This window comes from Glycine max, chromosome 3 (genome assembly GCF_000004515.6).
Source record: "Glycine max cultivar Williams 82 chromosome 3, Glycine_max_v4.0, whole genome shotgun sequence".
In the NCBI taxonomy this organism is placed as follows: domain Eukaryota; kingdom Viridiplantae; phylum Streptophyta; class Magnoliopsida; order Fabales; family Fabaceae; genus Glycine; species Glycine max.
This window is the reverse complement of record NC_016090.4, coordinates 27,900,728-27,924,378: the sequence shown is the minus strand read 5'-3', so window position 1 is coordinate 27,924,378 and position 23,651 is coordinate 27,900,728. Positions and strand designations below refer to the sequence as shown.

The 23,651-nt window shown below is 31.8% G+C and overlaps 2 protein-coding genes and 1 pseudogene across 2 annotated transcripts; 1 reads left to right on the top strand and 2 right to left on the bottom strand.

The window, feature by feature from the left end:
* Window positions 1-4,751: 4,751 nt before the first annotated feature.
* Window positions 4,752-7,750, bottom strand: LOC100306260 (uncharacterized). The gene is given in 4 exon segments (NM_001249245.2): window positions 4,752-4,979; window positions 5,179-5,346; window positions 7,045-7,257; window positions 7,665-7,750. Coding segments are annotated over 4 exon segments (441 nt in total). The 5' UTR covers window positions 7,671-7,750; the 3' UTR covers window positions 4,752-4,925.
* A 573-nt stretch (window positions 7,751-8,323) lies between these two features.
* On the bottom strand, window positions 8,324-9,029 carry LOC113001237 (magnesium protoporphyrin IX methyltransferase, chloroplastic-like; annotated as a pseudogene).
* A 7,192-nt stretch (window positions 9,030-16,221) lies between these two features.
* LOC100799171 (protein PEP-RELATED DEVELOPMENT ARRESTED 1, chloroplastic) lies at window positions 16,222-22,053 on the top strand. Its single transcript, XM_003520950.5, has 9 exons — window positions 16,222-16,670; window positions 18,030-18,185; window positions 18,784-18,852; window positions 18,957-19,127; window positions 19,696-19,839; window positions 20,036-20,194; window positions 20,301-20,366; window positions 20,574-20,633; window positions 21,804-22,053. The coding sequence occupies exons 1-9, from the start codon at window positions 16,371-16,373 to the stop codon at window positions 21,849-21,851; spliced, it is 1,173 nt and encodes a 390-aa protein (XP_003520998.1). The 5' UTR covers window positions 16,222-16,370; the 3' UTR covers window positions 21,852-22,053.
* Window positions 22,054-23,651: the final 1,598 nt, after the last annotated feature.

Here is a 23,651-nt window from a genome sequence, read left to right as displayed (position 1 = left end):
CAAATAATATTGTGTGAAACTTTAATTTAAAGTATACTAGTGCGTGCTTTTGCATAGAGGTAAAATTTAAAGAAACTGGGAAGAAATAAATTAAGCAAGTACGAGTCTACTCAAGGAGTAGATTTGATAAGAAAATGACAATTTTTTTATTGGTAAATGTTAGTGGTTAGTTTATTAGATTTTGTTAGTGAGAGGATTTCAACATATAATTTATCCATCTTTCCCTTCACCTTTTACAATTAAACCAATTTTATATGTCCAAAAAATATCAAATTTATTAAGGATGTTTTTCGGTTCGGATCAATCCAACGAATCCGATAATGTGAACCGAACCTAGTAAATTGGTTCATTTTTTTTGGGGGGGTTAAATCCAAATCAAACTAATTGAAATATGATGTTAATTAGTTTGGGGATCGGATTCACAATTTTCAAATCCAAATTAATTTCAAATCAAACTAAATCAACTATGTATTTATTTTATTTTTTTTAATGATTAGCTTGCATGCTATTGTGTCTTTTGAATTTTTATTGTGTTTTCCTTTAGTTTACCTTTAGAATCAAAGTTTGTGTTGAATAATTTTTTTTTCTTTCTATTATATTTATATATATATATATATATATATATATGGAGTTTTATGATTTAATCAATCAATCATATTTTTTTTATAATTTTATGTTATTACTTAATTGATATAAGTTAATTACATTTAAATATCCTTACATTATTTTATGACAATATTATTTGTCAAATTTAAAACAAAATCATGTTACCTTTTATTTTTAAAATTTGTTATTTATTTATTTATTTTGTTGGATATGTGGTGAACCAAATCAAACCAACACCCTTGAGTTGGTTTGGTTCGTGTTAAACAAAAAATTCTAAAATTTGAACCAATTAAAATTAATTAATTCATATTTAACTTTCTCTCGAATTTGAATCAATCTGTGAACACATAAAATTTATTAGTCAGTCACTTGGACCTCAAGTGAACAATGATGGGCTCAACTCATGTAATAAGAATGGACCAAGAAGTCATAAATTTAATTTTTAATCAGAGAAGCAAACATTGACCAAAAGAAAATCCTGGAAACCTACAATGATCATCATCTCCATAATTTTGTTTCAAACACTAGAGTTCCACATAGCGAGTGTCTATCATCAGTTCCACGAATAATTTTCCAATTGCATTTGTGCCAGTTTATGCACTTGTCCCCGCTTGAACAAATTGATTTTAAAAAAGAACCTAGTCACAACATCTATTCGTCTATATTGAAATACATTGACTTATAATTACAAATGGAGGCAAAGGACAGTTCAGAGATCAATTTTTATTTTTTTTCAAAAGAAGACTACATCTTGGCACTTGAGGGTTTTGGGGAAGAACTTAGATTCATATATCCATGTGAACACCTAGTATAATTCACCATTCAAAAGTGGTTTAAAAGATGACACAGCTATATATATTTAAAAAAAAAAGGTGGGGATAAACGTAAAACTAAAGTAATTAGTACAATGCTTATAAATTTGTTTTTTGATAGGGGACGGTTATAATTTGATGGGTGAAATTCTAGAATGATTATTATTCTGGTGGGTACCAACATTAGGGGTTTTCTTTTATGACAGTATTGGTACACGTCTTTGGTCTCCCCCATAAACCTTGGTTATATTTTATTTATATTGCCATATAAATATCTTGTAACAGTGGCTTACATGAGGGATCCTAGGTGATGTCTGATTTTCATTTGTACATAGGTTTGGGTATCCTTTATGCCTTACATAAGTATGTCTTCATTTTGTGGATTAAAAAAAAAAAAAAAACTAGCAACTGCATGAATCAACTCGCAAGATTATTTCAGCCAAAGAATTGTAGTGATCTCTACCAAATTATTATGGGTTTAATTTATATATGATATTAATATATCCAAACATTCAATAAAAAAAAATACCTTAGTCACATCGTATTAATGAATATAGAATAAGATGACATGATAAAGTGATGAAATCTTATTAGATGCCTATATAAAAATATTTTATACTTTTTTATGCTAATAGTGCATATAAATTAAACTCAAATGAAATTGTAAATACTATATTCATTTTTATTATCCGAGAGTTTAATTGGAAATTAATAACAAAAGTTGCATGAACTCAATTTAATCACGGCAGTTTCATTAGCACCACATGAAGCACCACATAGCAGGGAACAAAAAGGCACTCTCGGGTACAAGATTCTGCACTGGGATGGAGAACCGGATATTGGTATGAATAAAATCAAGTGAAGAAACTAACATACAATAAAATATCACTTCATTTCTTCATTTCCTTCTTGATTTGTTTTGTCATGTTACGGATGAAGGGACCTAAGTTTGAAAACTACATAGTTTTGCCAGATTTTATTTTTTTTTACGGAAGTTTTGGCAGATTGTTAAAATATAATATGATGAATAAAAGAAAGCAATTGCAAACCTTAATATACCTGGGTTGCAACTTGCAGGGTAATTCCAGGTTTCAATTTTACTCGTGTTATCAACTAAAGGATCGAAATAGATCTTGTTGACAAAAAAAAAATCGAAATAGATCTTTGAATTCCTTATCCTCTTTATTTACTTGAATCTGGAGAGAAATTGGTCTTAATAAAGGAGGATAACCGTGATAAGAAAGACAATAAAAAATAATAATTTATTCATATGCACCTAGATTCAAGAATCTCACACTACGCATATGTAGCAAGTTAAAGAAGTTTCATATCAGTAAATCTATAAATGTGCGTATATTTTTTAGTTTCTCCCTTATCAATTGTGTTCAAGACACAAACAGATACTAAATCTAGGCACTTTTTTTAACAGAATGAAACTTTGGTTCACTATGTTACGAGAAACTAATAATAGACATCATAACTTCATTACATTAATCATTTATGATTAATCATTTCGTTAAATTATTTTTTATTAAATATATGTTGGTAACTGAAATTCAAATATTTTATAATCATAATCGGTAGGCCCAAAAAAGATTAATATTGGATTTAAAGTAGGCCGAAAAATAATTTAAAGTTAGTTGAGGATTTCGGGGACTTAGAAGATTATTTAGCCGAGACGATGGAAGAAAACGGAATATGATTGGTTCAATAGCTGTAGTCAAATATATTTTATAAGATATTATGAATACTCATTGTATGACAATAAATTCAAACCAATTTTATTTTATTCTTGCACCTATTTTACTCTTGCATTTTTATCTTACTGAATTTACTCATTTTACTGTTTATTGCCTTTAAGTTTTATTTTCAGTTTTTTTTTATTACTTCTCTTTCATCTATACCAAACACTTTTGCTAGTAGTTTGAGAATCTATAGTTTAAAATCGTGTTGGAATGTTAATAGATTGAATCCGTTAATTTTTCAAGTGACAATAAGAATATGTATTTTTTTTCTAATTATGGTATTTTCGCTGAAAGTGAAAATTAATCTTTATCGGAAATTTAAGTACACAAAAGGTGAATATTCTTCCTTTTAACACTATTTATTTCATACCCAATCATTAATTAGAATTTGAACTCTAAATTACTTAATTAAAAAGCACAAATCACTTTCGTCAATCCTTATTATTACACTAATGTGTATATAAATATGCTTAATTAGCTAGGCTGCAAATTGTAACAGACCAACCTTTGCCACTTACCAGCAAGGCAGCAACAACTGCAGGCCCTACACAAGAAATGAAGAAAGTACTCTTGAAAAGGAAGGAGTTGCATGGAAATTATTCCACCAAAGGTCCAAAGCCATATGAAGTGTAAAGTACCTATTCATAAATGGGAGAAAAGGAGAACACATGTTTCAACAAAAGCAAGGACTCCTTTCAAATTTTATTGATTCTTTTTTCACACATATGCCTATTTAACAATTGTTATTAGAATAATATATAGCTTTTATAGATGAAATTTTAGGATTAACCTTAGTAAAAAAAATTGCCCTGGTTAATTATCATGACTAGGTGTCAAGTTTGTATTTAAATTACTTGAATGACTAAGCAAAATTAAGGTTGGTTGAATGGCAATTGAATTCACGGCTAGATTTGGTGTACTGATTCAATTTGGTAAAATCCAAGACAATGGTTATCGGTTATTTGGTTAGATGATCAAAAGTTAATACTCCCTTCATTCTTATCGTAAATCTATTATATAATTTTTTATAACCATATTATTAATATTAAGTGCTGAATGATGTCGTTGATGACTAATTTTCATAAAAAAATGCTAAATGATTTTGTTGATGACTAATTTTCATTAAAAAAAAATTAGACTGATCTAGTAAAACCTTACTTAAATAAATCAAATTTAATATTAGTTGAAACTAACAAATTATTAATACAAATCTATTATATTGATTTTTCCTTAGTAACTTTACAACAGGTTGAAATCCAATCCCATTTCCTTATACTAAAATCAAAACAGAAAATTAATTTTTGACTTTAATTGAATTAATAACCCGCATGCTATCAACATTGTTATATACAAAATCCAATTATAGTATACAAGGGGAGTTACTCTAGCATTTCCCTTAACTCTAAATAAACAACATACATGGAGCTTCAGTGAGGAGAATATTCGTCAGAATTATTTGGCAGGAACAAAAACTTTTTTAAACCCCTTTTTTCTCTAAACTTCCAGTTACAGAGCTTTTACAACCAAAGTTCAAGTCCTACCAATGATTCACCCCAAAGTACATCAAAGACTAATTGAAAACACCCCAACAAAAACTAAACGGTAAAGTCAAAGAATAAACAACAAAGTCCTTGCCACAATAATCATGTGACTATATATAATGATAATCTTCTAGGTCCCGTTTTAAATAAATATCATCCAATCAAGTATGTATCATATATTTCACTTATATGTACATTGGCTCCTCAAATTTCCTTGTATCTCAAGCAATGCAAGTTGGTATCAAGCAGCTTGGGAAGAAACACAACCCTCTCTTCTGCATTCAACAAAAAGCAAAAAGGCAAAATAAAATTAGAAAAGCAAATTTATCAAAACTTTTGCTAAAGATGCAAAAAAGCAAAGGGTTGAATATGCAATGAATTTGACATTATGAAAGTAATAAAGATCAACACAAAATGCGTTTAGTGGAGATAAAAGCAAAAGGGTATTATTGTGTGGGGGCTAAAGAGTAAGACCTTCCTAGTTTTGGCATAAAGAAGCTCTGGTGAGATCTTGTACAAGTCCTCATCCACAGGCTTCGGTTTTGGTCTTTGAATTGGACTAGTTGGGCTAGGTAGCTCCTTCACATTACTCCTCCAACTTTGCTTTTTTGCTTCTTTTTCATTCTGGCAACGTACCTTTTCCTACAATAGTGTCAGCAACAAATTAAGAATTCCATCAGAAAAAAAAAAAAGTTACCTTTGAAGTTACATGTCTAGCATCTACCACATGAATGCTTACCTAGCATGGTGTGTGTCATTACTCATCATTATGTTGGAATTTCAACTATGATTACTTTACTACCTTGTTATGATACCAATGGATCCCGTTGTCTTTGTTTTTAGTGACCAATTGACATGGACAATAAAGCCTAAAGTTGCACCTATTGCACTAAGTCCTTTTTAATCATAGTTTATTATCAAAAGATATTATTATAAAATCTTAATCATTGTGAGATGTACAAAGTCACAAACAATCTGTGTGCTCGTGAAAAAGTTCCTGATTTAATAATTTCTCACCTTGTGTGAATCATGAATGTCATTCAATTCAATATAGTTGGGTCCACTATAAAGTATCCATAAAGTGTAACCTTAGAGAAAGAAGTAACGAAGTTGTTTTATTTTTTTAACACTCATGGACTAACCCTATATGGCTATATCATTAGGATGACTAAGGATATGCATGGAACATTGGAACTTCGTTTTCTAGTCATTAATTAATTGTCGCCTTCTTTTGAGGTGCCATACTTTGTTTTACAAATTTAAAATTGAAAAATAGAAGACCCTTTATCGTGACTGAGCACAACCTCACAAGATAACATAAAAAAGACTGAAAAGACAATGAAGCGTGTTAAAGGGGGTAGATCAGTGACTATAATATTGTACACACCGGTTAATTATAGAGCTATATTGGAGTGTCACTTTAATCACTTTAAAAAATAGACATTAACGTGAATGAATCATACAACATTAATGATAAGGAACGATTAACTTATTCTAGAAAAACTCTTGTTTCAGTCTTAGGAATTTTCCTTTTCTCTTTCAGCTAATAAGAAGCAAAGAGACAATTTTGCTAATGGGAAATGAGAGAAAGAAATATAAATTACTTTTCAACATATTTTTTTTACTAATTACTAAAATTAAGACTCATGCTTCTTCCAAAATTAAAGACGTTAAAACATATTATACTAACATTTCCCGTCAAAAAATCAAATTGATGTAGACCGAAGATCGCTTATAATGGACAAAAATCAAAATTTGATGCAGTTTCCTTTGATATTTTAGTATTCTTCTTCGTTCAAAATTAAAAAAAAATAAAAAATCACCCTAACTTTACAAAAATTATAAAAAAAAAACTTAATTGCAAAAATAGTCTTCTCAGTAAACCAGACACCTGTAATTTAATTAATCAATTTAATCTTTTTTTTCAATCTCACTGTTTAAATTCTCAACCCCAAAATTAAACTGACTGATAATGATTAATGAGTAACGACACGTGTCATAATTAACTTCCAATTAAGCCCAAATAAAACCCAAATTCCTATCAGAAAATAATATATAAAAAACAAAAAATTACACTAAAAATACGTCCCTAAGAAATATCATCCAGTTAATATATTGAAAGCAAAATAATTAATAATTAATTTAAAATCAATTTAAACACTGCAATTTTTGAAAAGATTGCATAGGAAAGAACGTCCATAATATTTTCATTGTGAGTCATACTTATTTAAAATGAATCAAAAACAGAGAAAAAGAAGAAGGATTCAGTGGCATAAAGAACATAACCCATGAAGAAAAAATAATCATAAAAAATAAATAAAAAAGAATATAGAAGCATACCCTTCTGCGAGGAACAACGATCATAGCGGGTGTGACAACATCATTCTCATACAAGTCCCCAGTAACATAAAGATCTCTATCTTCAGACTCAGAGTAACTATATCTTAGCAAACCAGCTTGTCTTGCAGTTTCAAAGCACTGAGTGAAAGGAAGATTATCATTCCAATCCCAGCTCCCAAATGCTGGCACATGGTGCCTCTTGTAGTAATACGCCTAAATACACGTGAAATTAATACATTAATGCATTAGTAACAAAGTTTAGCCACAAAAATTGTAATTTTCATCACAACAGATATTTAAAAATTACATATAAATTATTTAGTCACTAATGTTGATTATTTAAAAATTACATATAAATTATTTTGTCACTAATATTGATTATATACTTTTAATTTGACTATAATAGTAGTTGATATGGAATCAACTACCCAAAAAAAATCGAAGTTAGATCAACAAGTAGCATAACAAAATGTTGATTATATACTTTAATTTTACTATAGTTGATATGAAATCTTCAACATCTAATATCAACTACCCACAAAAAATCCAAGTTAAATAAACAAGTAGCTAGCATAACAAAATATAAGTAGTAAGAATACAAAGACTTAATTATGACTTACTTCCATTGTAGCTACACAAAGTGTTTGTTTGTCAAGTGAAAGAGTGTTTGACCAAGTGAATAATATAGGGTTTTGGTTGTGTTGTGGCTCTCTCAGCTTTGGAGGGGAAGGATATAAAAAGAGGATGAGAATGTGTGATGTGAGGTAGAAAGAGAGAGACAAAGAGAGGAAAAAAGGAAAGTGGAGTTTGATAGGGTATGGAGAATGAAAGCAAAGTGAGGTGAAGTGGTATTAGTAAATAAAGAAAGAGAAAGATAATGAAGTTTCACAGCGAGAAGCAGAGGGACAAAGAGGTAAGGTGGGAGAAACAATGAGTAAGGTGAAAATTGAAAGAGAAATAAGAGAGAAGGGTATACGCTGGTTGTGTTTGTTTGGTTTCGTGTTAATATCCCAAGACAAAAAAAAAAGCCTGACCGGTAACAGAAAAAGGTACTCAGATAAAGAAATAAAGTTAGAAATTTTTTTTAGTATGTAAGAGTTTGTTTGGATTGGATAGTTGAATTAAATAATGTATTTTTTTTATAGAAAATTAAATTTTTTTTATTAAAAGTAATTATTTGAATATTTTAGTAAAAAAAATTTAAAATTTTAGAATTTTAAAAGAAATTTTAATTAATTGAAAGAATAGAATTTTAAATTCTATCTTCAAGAGAGCGAATTTAAAAATTTATCTTTTTGTCGCCACCATGCTCCTCCTCCGCCACCTTCACCTCGGCGGCAACTTCTTCTCCGGCCAGATCCTTCTCGAGTGCGGCACCTGGCAGCACCTCCAGTACCTCGCCTTCTCCGACAATGAGCCCGTCGGCAACATCGCGCGTGAGCTCGGAAACCTCTCTGCCCTCTTTGGCAAGAGGAATAGAGAGAGAACCGGTACCGTACCCAGTGTCGCAAAGCGTAACGCCCTGAAGGGAACCTTCGTCCTTCAACATGCTCAGTGTGTTCTCCACGGTCTTGGCATGGCCCAACCTAATGTCGCACTAAACCCGGTTCACCTTGTCGGTGTCACTATAGATCTTCCTGGAACCCGGAGTTGTTGAAGTACTCCCTCACCATCTCCTTGTCGTTGCTTCCCACCTCCTTGTCGTCGCTGCCCACCTCCTCCACCTGCAACTATCTCCGCTGCTCTGGGTCCGTCAGCGATAGCACTGTCGCCAGTGCTATCACGAATCCCCCGCTCACCACCGCGATCGTGGTCCCGTCGATGGCGCCCGAGACGTTTGTCGCAGTGGTCGTGGAGAGCGGCTGGATGGCGAACGCCGACGAGAGAGGGAGTTTGGATGGTTTGTGAGAAAATCGAGTGGAAATGGCGGTTATGTTTGGGTTCGCAACGAAGAAGGAAAACCATAGGAAGGATGAGAACGCCATTGTGATTTTGGACACTTTTGTATCCAAACATAAAATTTTTAAAATAAAGGAATTTAAATTGAAATATTTAAAATTCTCAAAATTTAAATTTTTTTTAAAATTTTAAATTATCTCATTCAAATGTTATTTGCATATTCTCAATTCTTAATTATCATAATTTTTAGGAATAGAATAGAATATATTTTATATGTAAAACTTTTGTATGATGAGCATGTAAATAGAATATTACTTTAATATTTTATCAGACCCTTGGTGTTTAGAGTAGCCTTTTTTTTTAATAAAAATTTAGAGTAGCCTTTTGTACCTGTGTGTTATACGTTGGAGCTAAAAATTAAATATAAAATGTGCTAAAAGATGCATAAACTACTATTATTATCTCCTAAAACGTTAGTCCATTTCAAACACATACGTTATCTCATTCATTAATATAATTTGTAAAGTATGTATATTCACAAATCACAACATATATAAATTAAATTAAAATTTTAATATGTTTTCGTGTATTTTTAATCAAAAACTTATTATTAGTTCCTAACAAGACTCGTAATAAAGCTTAGATAAACTTTTTTCATATTCTTTTCCATAATAATTAGTTTATATTTATTTGGTCTTAATCCTTAAATTCATGGGTGAAAAGAAATTTAATTGATTTAGAATTTAATAAAAAAAAGATAAATAAAATCTAATAAAAAATAATAACCCGCCTACATTAAATGTGTAATGGAATTTTAAATCAATAAATATAATTAAAATCCCAGTATTTTTATTTTTAAAAGTACAAATTTGCATAAAAACGTGTTGATTCCAACTCACAAAATTGTGAAAATGACCCAAGTACTGAACTGCATTCCACTTTTGTTTGGACTCCAATTTTTAAATTCTGGCATGAGCTTTTATCAGGGGGTCTCTCTCTCTCTCTGTCTCTGAACAAACGTGTATTATTCCAATGCATGAGAAAGGTGGTTGCTTCTTTCTTGGGGCATCCCAATTCTCGATGCTTACACCCACCCTAACCCTATTCCTCGTGAATGAGTTAACCTTTTTTAACCCCACACACACGCCTACCCATACATTACCCTAATGCATTGTGCTTTGTGCAATCACATGTGACCATGTCTGTTTTTTGTGTTGACATCTGAGTGAGAGTTGAAACAATACAAAATTGTCCAATAAAGACTCGGCTTGTGTATTTTTTTTAATTGAAAAATTGAGGGTGAGTTGAAATTTTTGTTGGTTGATGAATTGTTTATTGAATTTGTGTTTGATAAAATCAAATAAATTTTTGACATGGAAGAATGAAGTTATTAATAGTAAGTGGTTTAGCATCTCCCACCCGACAATTCTATGAATGTTGTAATTGTAACTCCTAGCAATGAATTTAAAATTATAGGTCAGCTTTGAGGTCAACAACGCCGGTGATAGGTGACAGAGTTTCAGACTTTTAAACGCAAAACTCTAAACGCAGGTGATAAGTGGCAGAAGTTCATAAAAAAACATTTAAATAATAAACATTTACTATATAAAAAAAGAATAAACATTTATGAAGTACTTATATATATAAAAATAAAAATCAACCATGTGCAAAAAAACTAAAATACTAATTTTATTAAAATAAGTAATTATGTAATATAATTAAAATAACTCGAGAGCACTGATAACAATAAATATAACTCAACAGACAAATCTAGTCAACCTACGTTAATGTCGTGGGTAAAAGATTAAAGATTGACAGGATTCTGTTGCGATGAAACAAATGAAAAAAAAAAGTATGAGAAAAGAAAAACCGAAGGAAAGTAAAAAAATAGAGTTGCTCCATAGACATGAATGATATATTTGATAAAAAAAATAAAAAAATAAAAAGAAAGAATAATACAGATAGATAATAATGTATATATTATTATTTGGATTAAGAGAAAGTAGAAAGAAAAAAATTAACAAAAAATAAAATTAAAAAAATATATTTTCTTCCACTTTCATTTCAATTCAAATTTTAAGTGTTTTTTTTTTCCTTTTCAATCTCTTTCCCTCCCTCCAAACATACGAAAAATGAGAGAAGAGAAAATGATATAATAAATAATCAAATTAAAAAATCTAAATAAAACACTTATGAAATTTCAATTATATGTTTTTTTTTGCTTCATAATTTTTAAAATGATTTTACCTTTTTGAAACAAACTAGTTCTAAATTTTCATTTATTTGAGATACATATTTGATTATGTCTGAGAAATCAAAGTATTATTATATACACATAGAAAACTTATCTGCTCTCATGAAATATAACTTAAGTTTTTTATATAAAATAAATTCATATTTTTGAATTATTCTCTTATATATAACAAATAAGTATTTTTTTGTATGATACTAGTTATTTTTTCGTTTTAAAAACAATTTATTGTATTACCTTTATATTTTATTTTGTTATATGGGTTGACTTAGTCATATAAAGTCCAATTACATTCACATGAATGAGAACGATTTATTTAACAAAAAAAATTGGATTTGATTCCCACCGCGTTTAAAATTTTAGTAGGTTTTTGACTTAATGGGTCAAGAGACACTTGTGATCATGTTATTTGATTTGGGAGATGTATTTGATTATGCTAACTATCATAATCGACTATGGTTGGAGTGCATATTTGATTGTCTCTCTTTGCGGCTACCATATTTAAATGTGGTGTTGCATATTTAATTTTTCAAAGAGATATGGTCTCTCTCTCTCTATCAATCGTTTGTCACAAGAGGATAATTTTGTAAGGTTAGTAATTTCAATACACTTTCTTCACAAATCCACTCAATTTTGTAAAGAAAGTTGATTTTGGGGACCCCATATGTTTCGGACAATATTTAATGTTAATTTCAACTGAACCGTTGAAAGGTGAACTTTCTTTCCTTTTCTTTGATATCCATACTTTCTTCGCCCTTCCTTCATTTTAGTTTACCTCTAGATAAGGTTGGCCCAAAAAAAATTATGTTTGTGGTCAACACCACAAGGGCTATAGTCGTTCAACAACACCCTAGAGTTTCGGTGTCATAATTTTCAGCCACGATCATAATACGCCTACTTTGAGTAATTAATTTTAGGAGGCTATAAATAGGGTATTGGTGTTTGTATCTAAAGAAAGCTTATTTTATTTTTCGAGTAGCAATGGCTTTTGAGAGACAAAATTGCACCAAGGATAATTGGGACAATTGGGGTCTTAATTTGTAAAGGTTTCCAATCTCTTTTATTCTCAATGCAATATTGTATGTTGTTTGGCTATTCTATGATCATGGTTGGCTAAACCCCTTAGAACTTGGATTGTGATGTAGTTGTACTCATGTACTTTGGTTCCTCATTTTAATAAAGTTATTGATGTTATTTAATTGATTGTGTTTTTCTATTGTTTTCTCTTCCATATTAGAATTTGTCACTATAATTCTTAGTTAATTGCGTGTAGTGACCATTTTACTCATGTACCTTGCTGAAGATATATATATATATATATATATATATATATATATATATATATATATATATATATATATATATATATATCTTTCTCACAACTGGTGTTGTCTTTAGTTTTATTTTCTTGAACACAATTACAAACAATCTTCCAACTCAAGATAAAAAAAAAACCTAAAATTATTTAGCTAATACGATTTATATTATATGACAATACAACTAGTCTCTAGGGTATGATATCTGGACTTTCAAGTCCATGATGTTACTACATAAGGTACTTTGCCCTTGTAGGAGTACACATTTTACACATAAAAGAAAACCTTTTGTTTTATCCCCAAAATGAACTCACGTCTCCTTAGACTTTTGAAACTAGAGAAATTCTTCTTGGGGAAGGATATCATTGTACTTAGCATAGAGCTCCTGCTCAATACGTCTAAGGCTTTTAGAACCACCATCTTCCAAAGCTAATTGAACCCCATTAAGCCTTGCCTCCACCTTTCTTTTGCGAACCAAGATATTGCCAAATACCTTTTTATTAAAGGAATTGCATTCCTCTTGGACTTCCATCAAGCAATTTAGGATGGATGGAGCACCCTTGGCCCAAGCATCTTTAACAAAAACAAGTCAACGTCTTTGTGTGTAGCCCTGGCAGACAAAAGCTTGGACGATTTAGATCTTCTAGCTGCTAGAATACTTCCACAATGAGTCAAGAGAGGATAATGATAAAAATAGACCCGACAAAGATTTTCAATGAAGGCCTCAGGAAACTTCATGCGTTACTATTAGTTCATCATTGCATGATCAAGTCTTTTGGCCATACTTGACCCCAGCTAGTGCCTAAACCAAGTTAACTAGTGACCTATGGCACCCATGTCCATAAAAAAAAGTCACCAATAATTGAAGAGAAGGTTGTTGCACTGCTTAGAGTGAACTTGCTCCCTTGACATCTGAAGGTGCCAAAATCTCATTAAAATCCATGAGGAGTATCCAAGGGCACTTAATATATTGAGTGAGGGAACATAAATGATCCTAAAGGAGAAAAAAAATTATGCGGTTGGGGACTGCATAAACCGCAGGGCATGTCCAAAGGTTAATGCCAGATGAGATCGAGAAGGAAACGACCTGCGAGAAGATAACTAACTTGCTTGATCAATCAGAACTCAAATTCCGCCTGTGTGACCATTGGCTTCCACTCTATGACTAAGGGTAAAGTTAAGAGAAAGAACAACGAGTCTTAAGCACAATGAATATGGAAGGGTGATGGTTCCTCATCATTTCACGAATGCATCTTTTTCCTTTCGCATTGTTTGTGCCGCGAATATTACAAGAGATGATGTTAAAATCATTGGAATCTATCATGGATAGCTAAATAAGAGGTTGATGAGAGCTCCATTTAGGAACTCATAGAAATTGTTGTGAGTCCCAAATCATGCTATTGGGACAGATCAATCGAAGACAAGGCTTGGGGAGTGCCTTCAGTTTCTACGATCTCAAGCATGTCTTCCATCATCGGGGAGATATCACTCTTCTTATCATCAGAGGCTTGCATCTGTGCATCAAGAGGACCACTAATATTAACCTCAATGACCCTCATTTGGCCACCACTATTTTGAACTTGGTTCACAAATTCATGGTTTTTAGAACCCTCACACCCTAAACCAACTGAGGTGACAGTTGTCATATGTGTCTTAGTATTGGAGGGGTGTGTGATCATAGTAGCCTTACCTATATTGTTGGTGTCAACACATGAGCGTTTTTCCTGGTGTCTACGAGGAGCCTTCACATCACTAATTTAAGGCACTATGAGAACCTTTGTTGCGTCTTTTGTGGGGCCCCATGTGGAATTCAATGTAAAGGAACTGGCCAAGATCCTAGAAATCACCAAATCTTAGGGAATCACAAATGGATTGGAACGTTAATACATGGGCCTTCTTGTGATTGAGGAATCTTCTTATTTATGGGTGGTTTTCTATTTTTTCTCTTAATATTCATCCACTCACCATGAAATTCTATCTGTGCGGGAATCTCAAACACAATCAAATTTGAAGAAATTTGACTTGATTCTGTTGGAGGAGTCCCTTGTGTGCTAAGGGTAGTAACAATGGTGGCATCCTAGGCTACATCATCCCTTGCTGGAGGCACCTACATGCAGTTCCTAGTAGGGCTGTCAAAATGGATTGGCCAGACTGGCCTGGTCTGACCCATCGGGCCATACATTGAAAACAGGTAGGCCTAGGCTTGATCCATATTCTTTTGGGATGAAATTTCTTAGGCTCAGCCCAGCCCAATGTCAAATTGCCAGACCACCAGGCCTATTCAGGCCAATTTAAAAATTAATACAAAAAAAAGTTAAAAAATTGATTTTGTAAAAAAAATTAAATAAACCAAAGGCACAGAATGATTTATTATGCATTTATTCTGTCTAAAAAGTATTGGCAAAGGTATTTAAACTATGTTTAATGAATATTCAATTTAATAATATTTTTTTGGGGTTGTCACTACTTGTGGACACTTGCTTTATGTTTAATGAATATGTTTTGCCTTTTAAAAAATATAAATTGTAATTTAAAATTATAAATTATATTAATAATTTAATATGTTTTATTTAATATTTATTATATATTACTAATCAGGCTAGCATGGCCTGAGTCCATTTGACCCATCGAACTAAATAGACCGGGCCGAAAAAGGCTTGTTTCTATTTAGATTGTTTTTTTAGCCCAACCTGACCTTAATTGCAGACCGACCAATCGGGCCAAGTCCATTTTGTCTGCCCTAGTTTCTAGCAACATGACCATAGCAACCGCAACTAGCACACGACATATGGAGGCCTTCATACTCCACATGGTACCAACTCCCATTGAGACAAAAATTCCTCACCACGGGCGTTTCAAGATTAATCTCCATACAGACTCGGACAAACCTACCTCTTGTCATATTTAGAGTAATGAGATCAACCTTGATAGGGGTTTGAAAAGGCAGATGCCAATGGCAAGAGAACACTCTCTTCATAATAAACCATGCCTAGACTTGGAAACCGAACCCAAACCATCGTCTTATCCACTTTGGATTCTGTGGCAACAAAATTCGACATCCATTGACGGACAGTGAGGCAATGGTCATAAATCATCTAGGGTCAAGAGAACACTCTCTTCATAATAAACCATGCCGAGACTCAGAAACTGAACTCAAACCATCATATTATCCACTTTGGATTCTGTGGCAACAAAATCCGATGTCCATTGACGGACAGTGAGATACCATATCAAGTGTGACCATGAAGTATCCATGATACATGTCCACTAGGTCAAATCCCCCCTCAAGCTTCCCCAGGGCTCGAAGCTTCTCTTTCATGGTGAGGTATCCTAGTTTTTTTCCTAGAAGTTTAACCACTAAGGTTTTCTTCCAAGTCTGACACAAATTATTGTATATTATTAAGGTTATGGTAAGATTTGTTGTCATCATTTGGTGGTTTCAGAGGCACTCCCATTTCAAAGAGAATTTGAAACAAATATGCTATAACTCATCTTTTTAACCATTCAAATATTAATCACGTGAAACTGTATTAGTTAAATAATGATATTAGTTACTAATTTGAATGTGAAACTAAGAAAAAATAGCCACAAACAAGTGAAATAATGTGAAACTAAAGAATATTTACCGTTTGTGGGAATCGAACCCACGAGCACATGGTCAAAAACATGTGCTCTACCAGCTGAACTAAGACGGCTTTTTTTAGGAGGTTCAATTATTACAGATTAATCAAAAAATTTCTTTACGCTCAATATCCTATCTAAAAAACTCTTAGTTCGGTCTAAAACCCTGAACTGCTGAAGAACACAAGGCAAAAAGAGGCACAAAATTTACATATTATGAAGTGAGAAAATCCTAAGAGATGTTTGTTACATCCCTTGCTTGCTCTTACTTCACTTATCCCACCCTTTTGCATTCTTTTTGTTCCACATTTACTTCGTCTTATCACCAATGCACGTTGCTGCAGCTCAATAGAAACAGAAAGAAATATTGCATTTGGGCATCCATCAATGGTAACAGTGCCTACGAAGTGGGAGGAGGATATCCGGAATTGGAGCAGAATCAGAATGGAAAGTTGCATTCAGACATGTCTTCTCAACGCGAAGCGCTCCTCAGAGGAGGGGACCAAGTCATCTCTGTTTTGGAGGAAATTATTACCCTTGTATGTTACTTGCTACTTGTTATTGTTATTAGGAGAGAATTTGGATGTGTATTTTGTATAATTGGTGTGATTGTTTTTTGAAAAATTGAAACAGAATACTTTGCTGGTGATTGTGATCTCTGTCGGAGAACCTGACTCACTGGCTATGAGGCACCGATACTCCAGTTTGCCTTATGTATCCGTATCGGAATACAGATACTGATATTCTTGGATACTTCACCGATACTTATCCATGAAGTATCCAAACCTATGTTGCACCAATAATTCAATTTGCTTCACGTATCCAATACCGATACTCTTTGAATACTTCGCTGATATATCAGTGAAGTATCCAAGCTTTTAAGTATTTTATGAAAACCCAATACAACTACATGAAACACATAAGTATGTATAATATATAAACATAGAATAATCATCCTCCCTTAATGAACCAAAAATATAATTTTTCTCTTTATGAATGATTTCAAGAAAGGAAGGAGATTGATAGTACTTTTCCTATATGTAAATAATAGAAAGGAAGTTAGGATGACAATGAGTTATAATTTTTTGTTTTTACTAAAGTTCAAGAAATATGTTTTTAATTTCGATTTGCAGAATTGCAATTATATATTTAGTATGTTACGTTTATGATTTTTATACATTTCTAAATACATATCTTAAACGTTTGGTATCCTATATATTTTTGAAATAATCATATTGTCGTATTGGATACGTATTGTATCCGATACTTGTATCATATCTGTGCATTGTAGCTGGTTGACCACCTATAGTGTTGGGTCTTCCCTCCCAACCACGTTTTTTTCATCCATTTCCCTCGAACCCGATACCTTGTTACAGGAGATCGAGTCTAGTACCACTTGGACCAACGACTTGAAAAGTAGAAAAAGTGGAGACAAAATGAGCTCTGATTATTAAATCCTAATTTTATGTGTGTGAGGAAAATCTCTTCTATGCTATGGTTTATATTTCATTGACCCAATATTGTCCAAATATACACTTTTTTTTTTATTTGAAGGTACTTTTAATAGATTTCTCCTTTTCTTTTGTTCCATTCTTCTTTTTCTCTGGCTCATAAGTGACTTTAATCTAATGACTAATATTACTCTATTATATAAGTTTCTAGTGGTTATGTTTATTTCCTGGTGGAGGGAAAGAAGCTTTGCATGCCATTTTTCTTGCTGAAGATAACTGATTATATTTATGTGTCATTGTGTCAGTTCTTACACAATTATGTGCAGCATGTAGTTTTCTTTTTTTGCAAATATTTATTGTTCTTGGTCCTTTGCATGACATGTAGTGAATCCTAATGTGTGATGTGGTCATGCGCCTGTATTATTATGTGTATAAATTTTTATCCAGTTGGAAGACATGAATATGGACGAGGAATCAGAGAAAGTGGCAGTGGAGTTGGCTGCACAAGGAGTTATTGGAAAGAGAGTTGATGAGATGGAATCCGATTTCATGATGGCCCTTGACTACATGATCCAACTTGCTGAGAATGACCAGGATGATAAGGTATGATTTTCAAACATATGAGATTATAACTTGTTTAGTTAAAGTTAGAAATCAACATGTTCTGTTCCATCAAGAAAGTTTTGTTTTGCAATTATATCTTTTTTGACAAATCTACATTTGGATCGTTTATTGGAAGCAGATTAATGTTTTCATGCTTTGTTTTTTTTATGAAACTGTCAACCAGTTAGGTTTCACCTTAGTTGTGACTTTTAAAGTAATTGTTACAAAGATTATCATCCATAACATACATGATAGTTTGTGATTAGATAGTAGGGTAAAAAACCTTTACACAGTCAGTACATTCTAATTAAATTCTTTTCTTAATGTGAGTCTTATTGACTGCAGTTGCTCTGCTACATATTAGAACTCATATATAGGCGAACAAATATTTGTCCTTCCTGTTAGAACAAATCAACAGGCTACTTTTTGTCCTTCAACCACCCTCCGCCCTTAAAATTTTACTTGGTTGTTGTTTAGTAAGTAGTATCCTTTAATTGATGATTGTATTCCATATTTTTCTATGTTGTTGAACAATGAAACTGTGATGAAGTTGTGATTGGGAATTAACTGCTTATGTATTTCCAATTATTGGATTCAGCGTAAGTCACTGTTGGAAGTTATCAAAGAGACAGTATTATCACATCTAACCAAAAAATGTCCACCCCATGTAAGGAACGTCTTTGAGCTATTTCTTGTTCATTTTTCTGGCTGAAGGACAGCTCCATATTTTATGTTTTACATCAATGTGGAATTTTTCCCTTCATCTTTTAGGTTCAAGTAATTGGTCTTCTATGTAGAACTCCGAAAAAGGAAAGCCGACATGAATTGTTGCGCCGAGTTGCAGCTGGTGGCGGTGTATTTAAAGGCGAAAATGAGTTGAAGATGCATATCCCAGCTGCAAATCTAAATGACATAGCTAACCAAGCTGATGATTTGTTGGAGGTATTTATAAAAAACTTTGAGCATTATATAAATTTCCAGGTCTTTCTTGCAGTCTGTTAAACTTTTAAACTTCAAACACTCATACTCGGTGACTATTTGATTGTTTTTATATTGAATGATGAGAGCAAAGTGCTGTTAAATCCTTTGAGATTGTTCTAAATTGTATTTTCTTCTTTTCCTACTTGTCATGATTCGATTAAAAAAATGTCCTGTACCATCTTATTGTTGTGTATTTTCATTTTGCACCTGCAAATTGTTTGAGTCAAATTACATATTTATTAGTTATTTTCTGATATCATATCATTGTGTCATGTACCTTACAACCTGATCTTTGACAAAGAATGCAGATTCCTTTACTTACATAGAGAGTACTTGACACTTGACATTGTTCAAGTTCTAGAAGATGTTCAATTTTGGGGGCTATAATGACATATATACTTGGATTTATTTATTATTCCATCCATTTCTGTTCTTTATTAAATTATTTCCATGTCTTTCAAGATAAGCCTCTTTAATTCTTATTGCTACTGTCCGGTTAATTGTTTGGTGCTGGGCCATATCTTTGCAGGCAATGGAAACTCGTCCTGTTATCCCAGATCGAAAACTACTTGCAAGGCTTGTTTTGATTAGAGAAGAAGCTCGTAATATGATGGGAGGGGGAATTACGGACGAAAGAAACCACCGTGGATTCTATACTCTTCCTCAGCCTGAGGTATGTTGATCTATAGTTTTCATCTTGTGATCTTAGCATGGTTCTCACTTCTAGCGAAACATTACCTAACAGTATTTTGTTTTCATCTGATTTTACCCGTTGTTGCTAAAAGGGCTTGGAAATTAAAACTACATAGATATTGTCTTTCATTGTCAGAAATACTGTCTTGGCATCTTTAAAACCGTTGACAGTGCAGGTGGACTTCTTGGCCAAATTGGTGGCTCTAAAACCTGGAAAAAATGTGCTTGATATGATAAGAAATGTAATGCAAGGAAAAGATGAAGGTGCAGACAAATCTGGCAACAACGATGAGGATGACACTACAAATGGGGATCCAGCTGAATTTCTTGGAAGGGTGGGTTGAATTGGCTTGTGTGTTATTTAACTTGGGAATGTGTTATGTATGCATACAAGTTATAGTCACTTGAAAGCCTATTTAACTTGTCTGTGATGATATGCAGCCACTTGTAACGGGAGAGAAGACACTTCCAGTGCGCCCTGGCATGTTTCTTGAGACTGTCTCCAAGGTAATTTTTTGTGTTGAATGGTTTTCTTAGTGGACTAAAAATCCCTTTAAGCTATAAAATATTTGGTCCACTTGAAAATTTCACCAATGGGAAACCTGCACCTTTTTACTGTGATATTTTCTCCCATATTTAGTTCTTGTTGAACAGTCTGATTGTCACATTAGATTTGAATGATCTTTTTTGTGTATGCATTTCTTGTCTTACCAGGTCTTGTCTGGTTTATATGCTGGAACTGATTCTGGCATCACTGCACAACACTTGGAATGGGTATATTCTCTTTCTCTCTATAGATTCACAATTTTTTCTATTTCCAAGATCAATGTCCTGTGATGTCTGTACTATAAGGAGGAATTATTGTATGGTCTAGGATCACCACAATTTCATGGTCCCGGCCAATTTTCACGTGACACATAATTGAGTTTTGTTAACTCTTTTTCATTGAAAAGCTCAACTATGTGTCACATGGAGATTGGCCAGGATCATGGACTCGTGATATTTTCAAACTGTATAATAATTTCTCATACTATAGCTCATTGGAAAGATAAGTGTCATCCCTTTTTCATTACAAATTTTTATTTCTAATTTTATGCATATGCTTCTTCAGAATTATAGTTTAATCTTTATATTTTTCTTAGAATTTAACTAACCGACCTTTAGTTAAACTTGTTAACCTGAGGAAGATAATTTGGTGCTGGATAGAGATCAGCTTCTTACACCACCTAGTGCCATTATCAGTTTTTTGTTTCTGTAAATGTTCGTTTGACTCAACTATTTTAAAAGCAACTCGTTTTCCATATAACTGTTAGTTGCAATTACAATTGAAGCGTATGGTAAACAAACACCTTGCAGAAAATGTTATATATGAATTTAGGGGACTTTTTTTTAACTACACAATGCAGAATAATAATCCCCTAAAATCCTATAACAGAGAGAAACTAGTTAGACTTTATCAACCTCTAGGTTTCTGTTGGTTTTCCAAGTCATAGATAGTGGAGGGTATATTTGTTTCAGTATTGCATCTGGTGTTTCTTTTTTTTTAAACTGTGTTGCACGAGTACTGCATATACCTAAAGAGAAATGCATGTTGGACTAATACAAATGCAAAATTAAACGGTTGTCTAGTTTGAGAAAACGTTCTGTTTTATTTTTTATTTCCACTTTTAATTACAAAATTTCACTTTATTTTTTGTTTTAAAAAAAATCTATAGGAAACAGTGAAAACAAGCGGAAAACATTTTCTCAAACCAAACAACTCTAATGACTTATTTAGTATAAGAAAATGTTTTATGCTATCATTTTCTATTTTTAAACATAATTACGATAAATGCTCCTTAATTTTAATTTGCTTTTTCATTTTCATTTTCTATTTTTGATTAAATTTTCTGCTAAAGTAAACAGCCATATGAACACCATCATCGTTGTTTCTCTTGCCTTCAGGTTCATCGGAAGACACTTCAAGTGCTTCAGGAGATAGCATATGGCTAGTTCTATCCCCCCCCCCCCCCCTTTTTTTCTCTGGCATTTTGTATCCACTGTTTTAGCCTTATGTGCTGCCAAAAAACTTGATAGGCTGTTTATAGGGATAACATAACAGATAGTATAAAACTTTAGAACATTTGCTAACTGAATAATGTAAATTTGTGGCAGTGAATTGTATATATAAGATGAAGAGTGGCTGACATCAAAATTTCTGGACTATGCTTTTGGGCTGTTTGGTTTGAGCCAGCACTTAACCATCATTTGAGGCATTTGGCATTGTTTTGCTGATTTTCAAAATTAATTTGCATAATTAATTTAGGTGATCTCTCCGCTTTGAAAGGAATTAGTTTAAGTTATCGGCTAAAGATGCCCTAAGTGTAAAAAAAAATAAAAAAAGGAAAAAGATAATTTGGAAACCCCTATATATTATTTTATTCTCACTTAGTGAGATAAAGTTGTTTTAAATGGATAGTGTGCGATGGTTGATGAATGTCAACATAAAATGTCGTGCAACAGTGATTCGTATAGATGTACTCCTGTTCTTTAATATAAGAAAAAAAAAATATTTTTTGTCTCATAAATTTTTTCTCTCAAATATAAGAAAAAAGCATGACATATTAACTATAAAAAAGTTAATTAATCACATTTAATTATATAAATTTCAATTAAAAAATAATTTTTTTGAACTTATCTTTTATTGAAATTTGATATTAAAGATAAAAAAGAATTATTAAAATTAACACCTCAATTAAATGAATAGTATTATAGAGATAATAACATCATATAATGTAAAATTAATTTTTTTTTATATATTTGAGATCAAGAAAGTTTTATTTTTCTTATATGGCTCAATTACAAATTTCACTACTAACTTTCATTATTTAACAAATTTTATAATCCAAGTTTTATTCTAACAGATTTTGTCACCCAAATTGTTTATTTTTGCACATTTTATCCTACTAACAGGACATTTATTTACAAATTAAGTGATTTTAACAGATTGTGAAATGTTGAAAGTTGAATGTTTAAATTCGTGAAAAAAACTTCAATGATAAAATTTGCAAAAACATAAATATTTAGTGATAAAATTCACAAAAATAAAACTTGAGTGGTAAAATTCATAAAATAATAAAAGTTTGGTAAAATTTACAATTAAGCCTTCTTATATTTGAGATAAGAGGAAATAAGAAAATTTCAACTAACTTTACCTTATTTAATGTTATTATCTCTAAAATATCTTTCATTTAATTGATATGCTAATTTAAATAACTTTCTTATCCTTGGTATTGAGTTCCAATGTAGAATAAGTTAAGAAAAAAATAATTTTTGATTGAAACTAATGCAATTAAATGTAGTTAATTAATTTTTTTAGTTAGTGTGATAATTTTTTTTCCTTATATTTAAGACTAGAGGAAGTACTAAAATAACATAAATATATTATTTATGTAAATATATTATAACTACATCCATAAGTAAGGTGAATGTGTAAGATTGAATTGGGTTTGATGGAATTTTGGACTTAAACGGATAAAAAAAGTTTAATTGGACTAAATTTTTGAATCTGTCATCAAGCTGTGTGTCAACTGACAAGTCATTGAATATTTAAAAAGTATAAAATGGAAAAAATTAAAAAAATTAAAAATATATAAAATTATAAGAAAACTGAAACAAATAAGATATTTTGTCTCAAGTTAAATCTGGAAATAAATAAATAAGTAAAATAAAAGATTAAGGGTCATTAAGCATCAAGTACTATGTAAAATATTCAAATCCCAATACCTGATTTGAGGCATTTGTTTCCTGCAC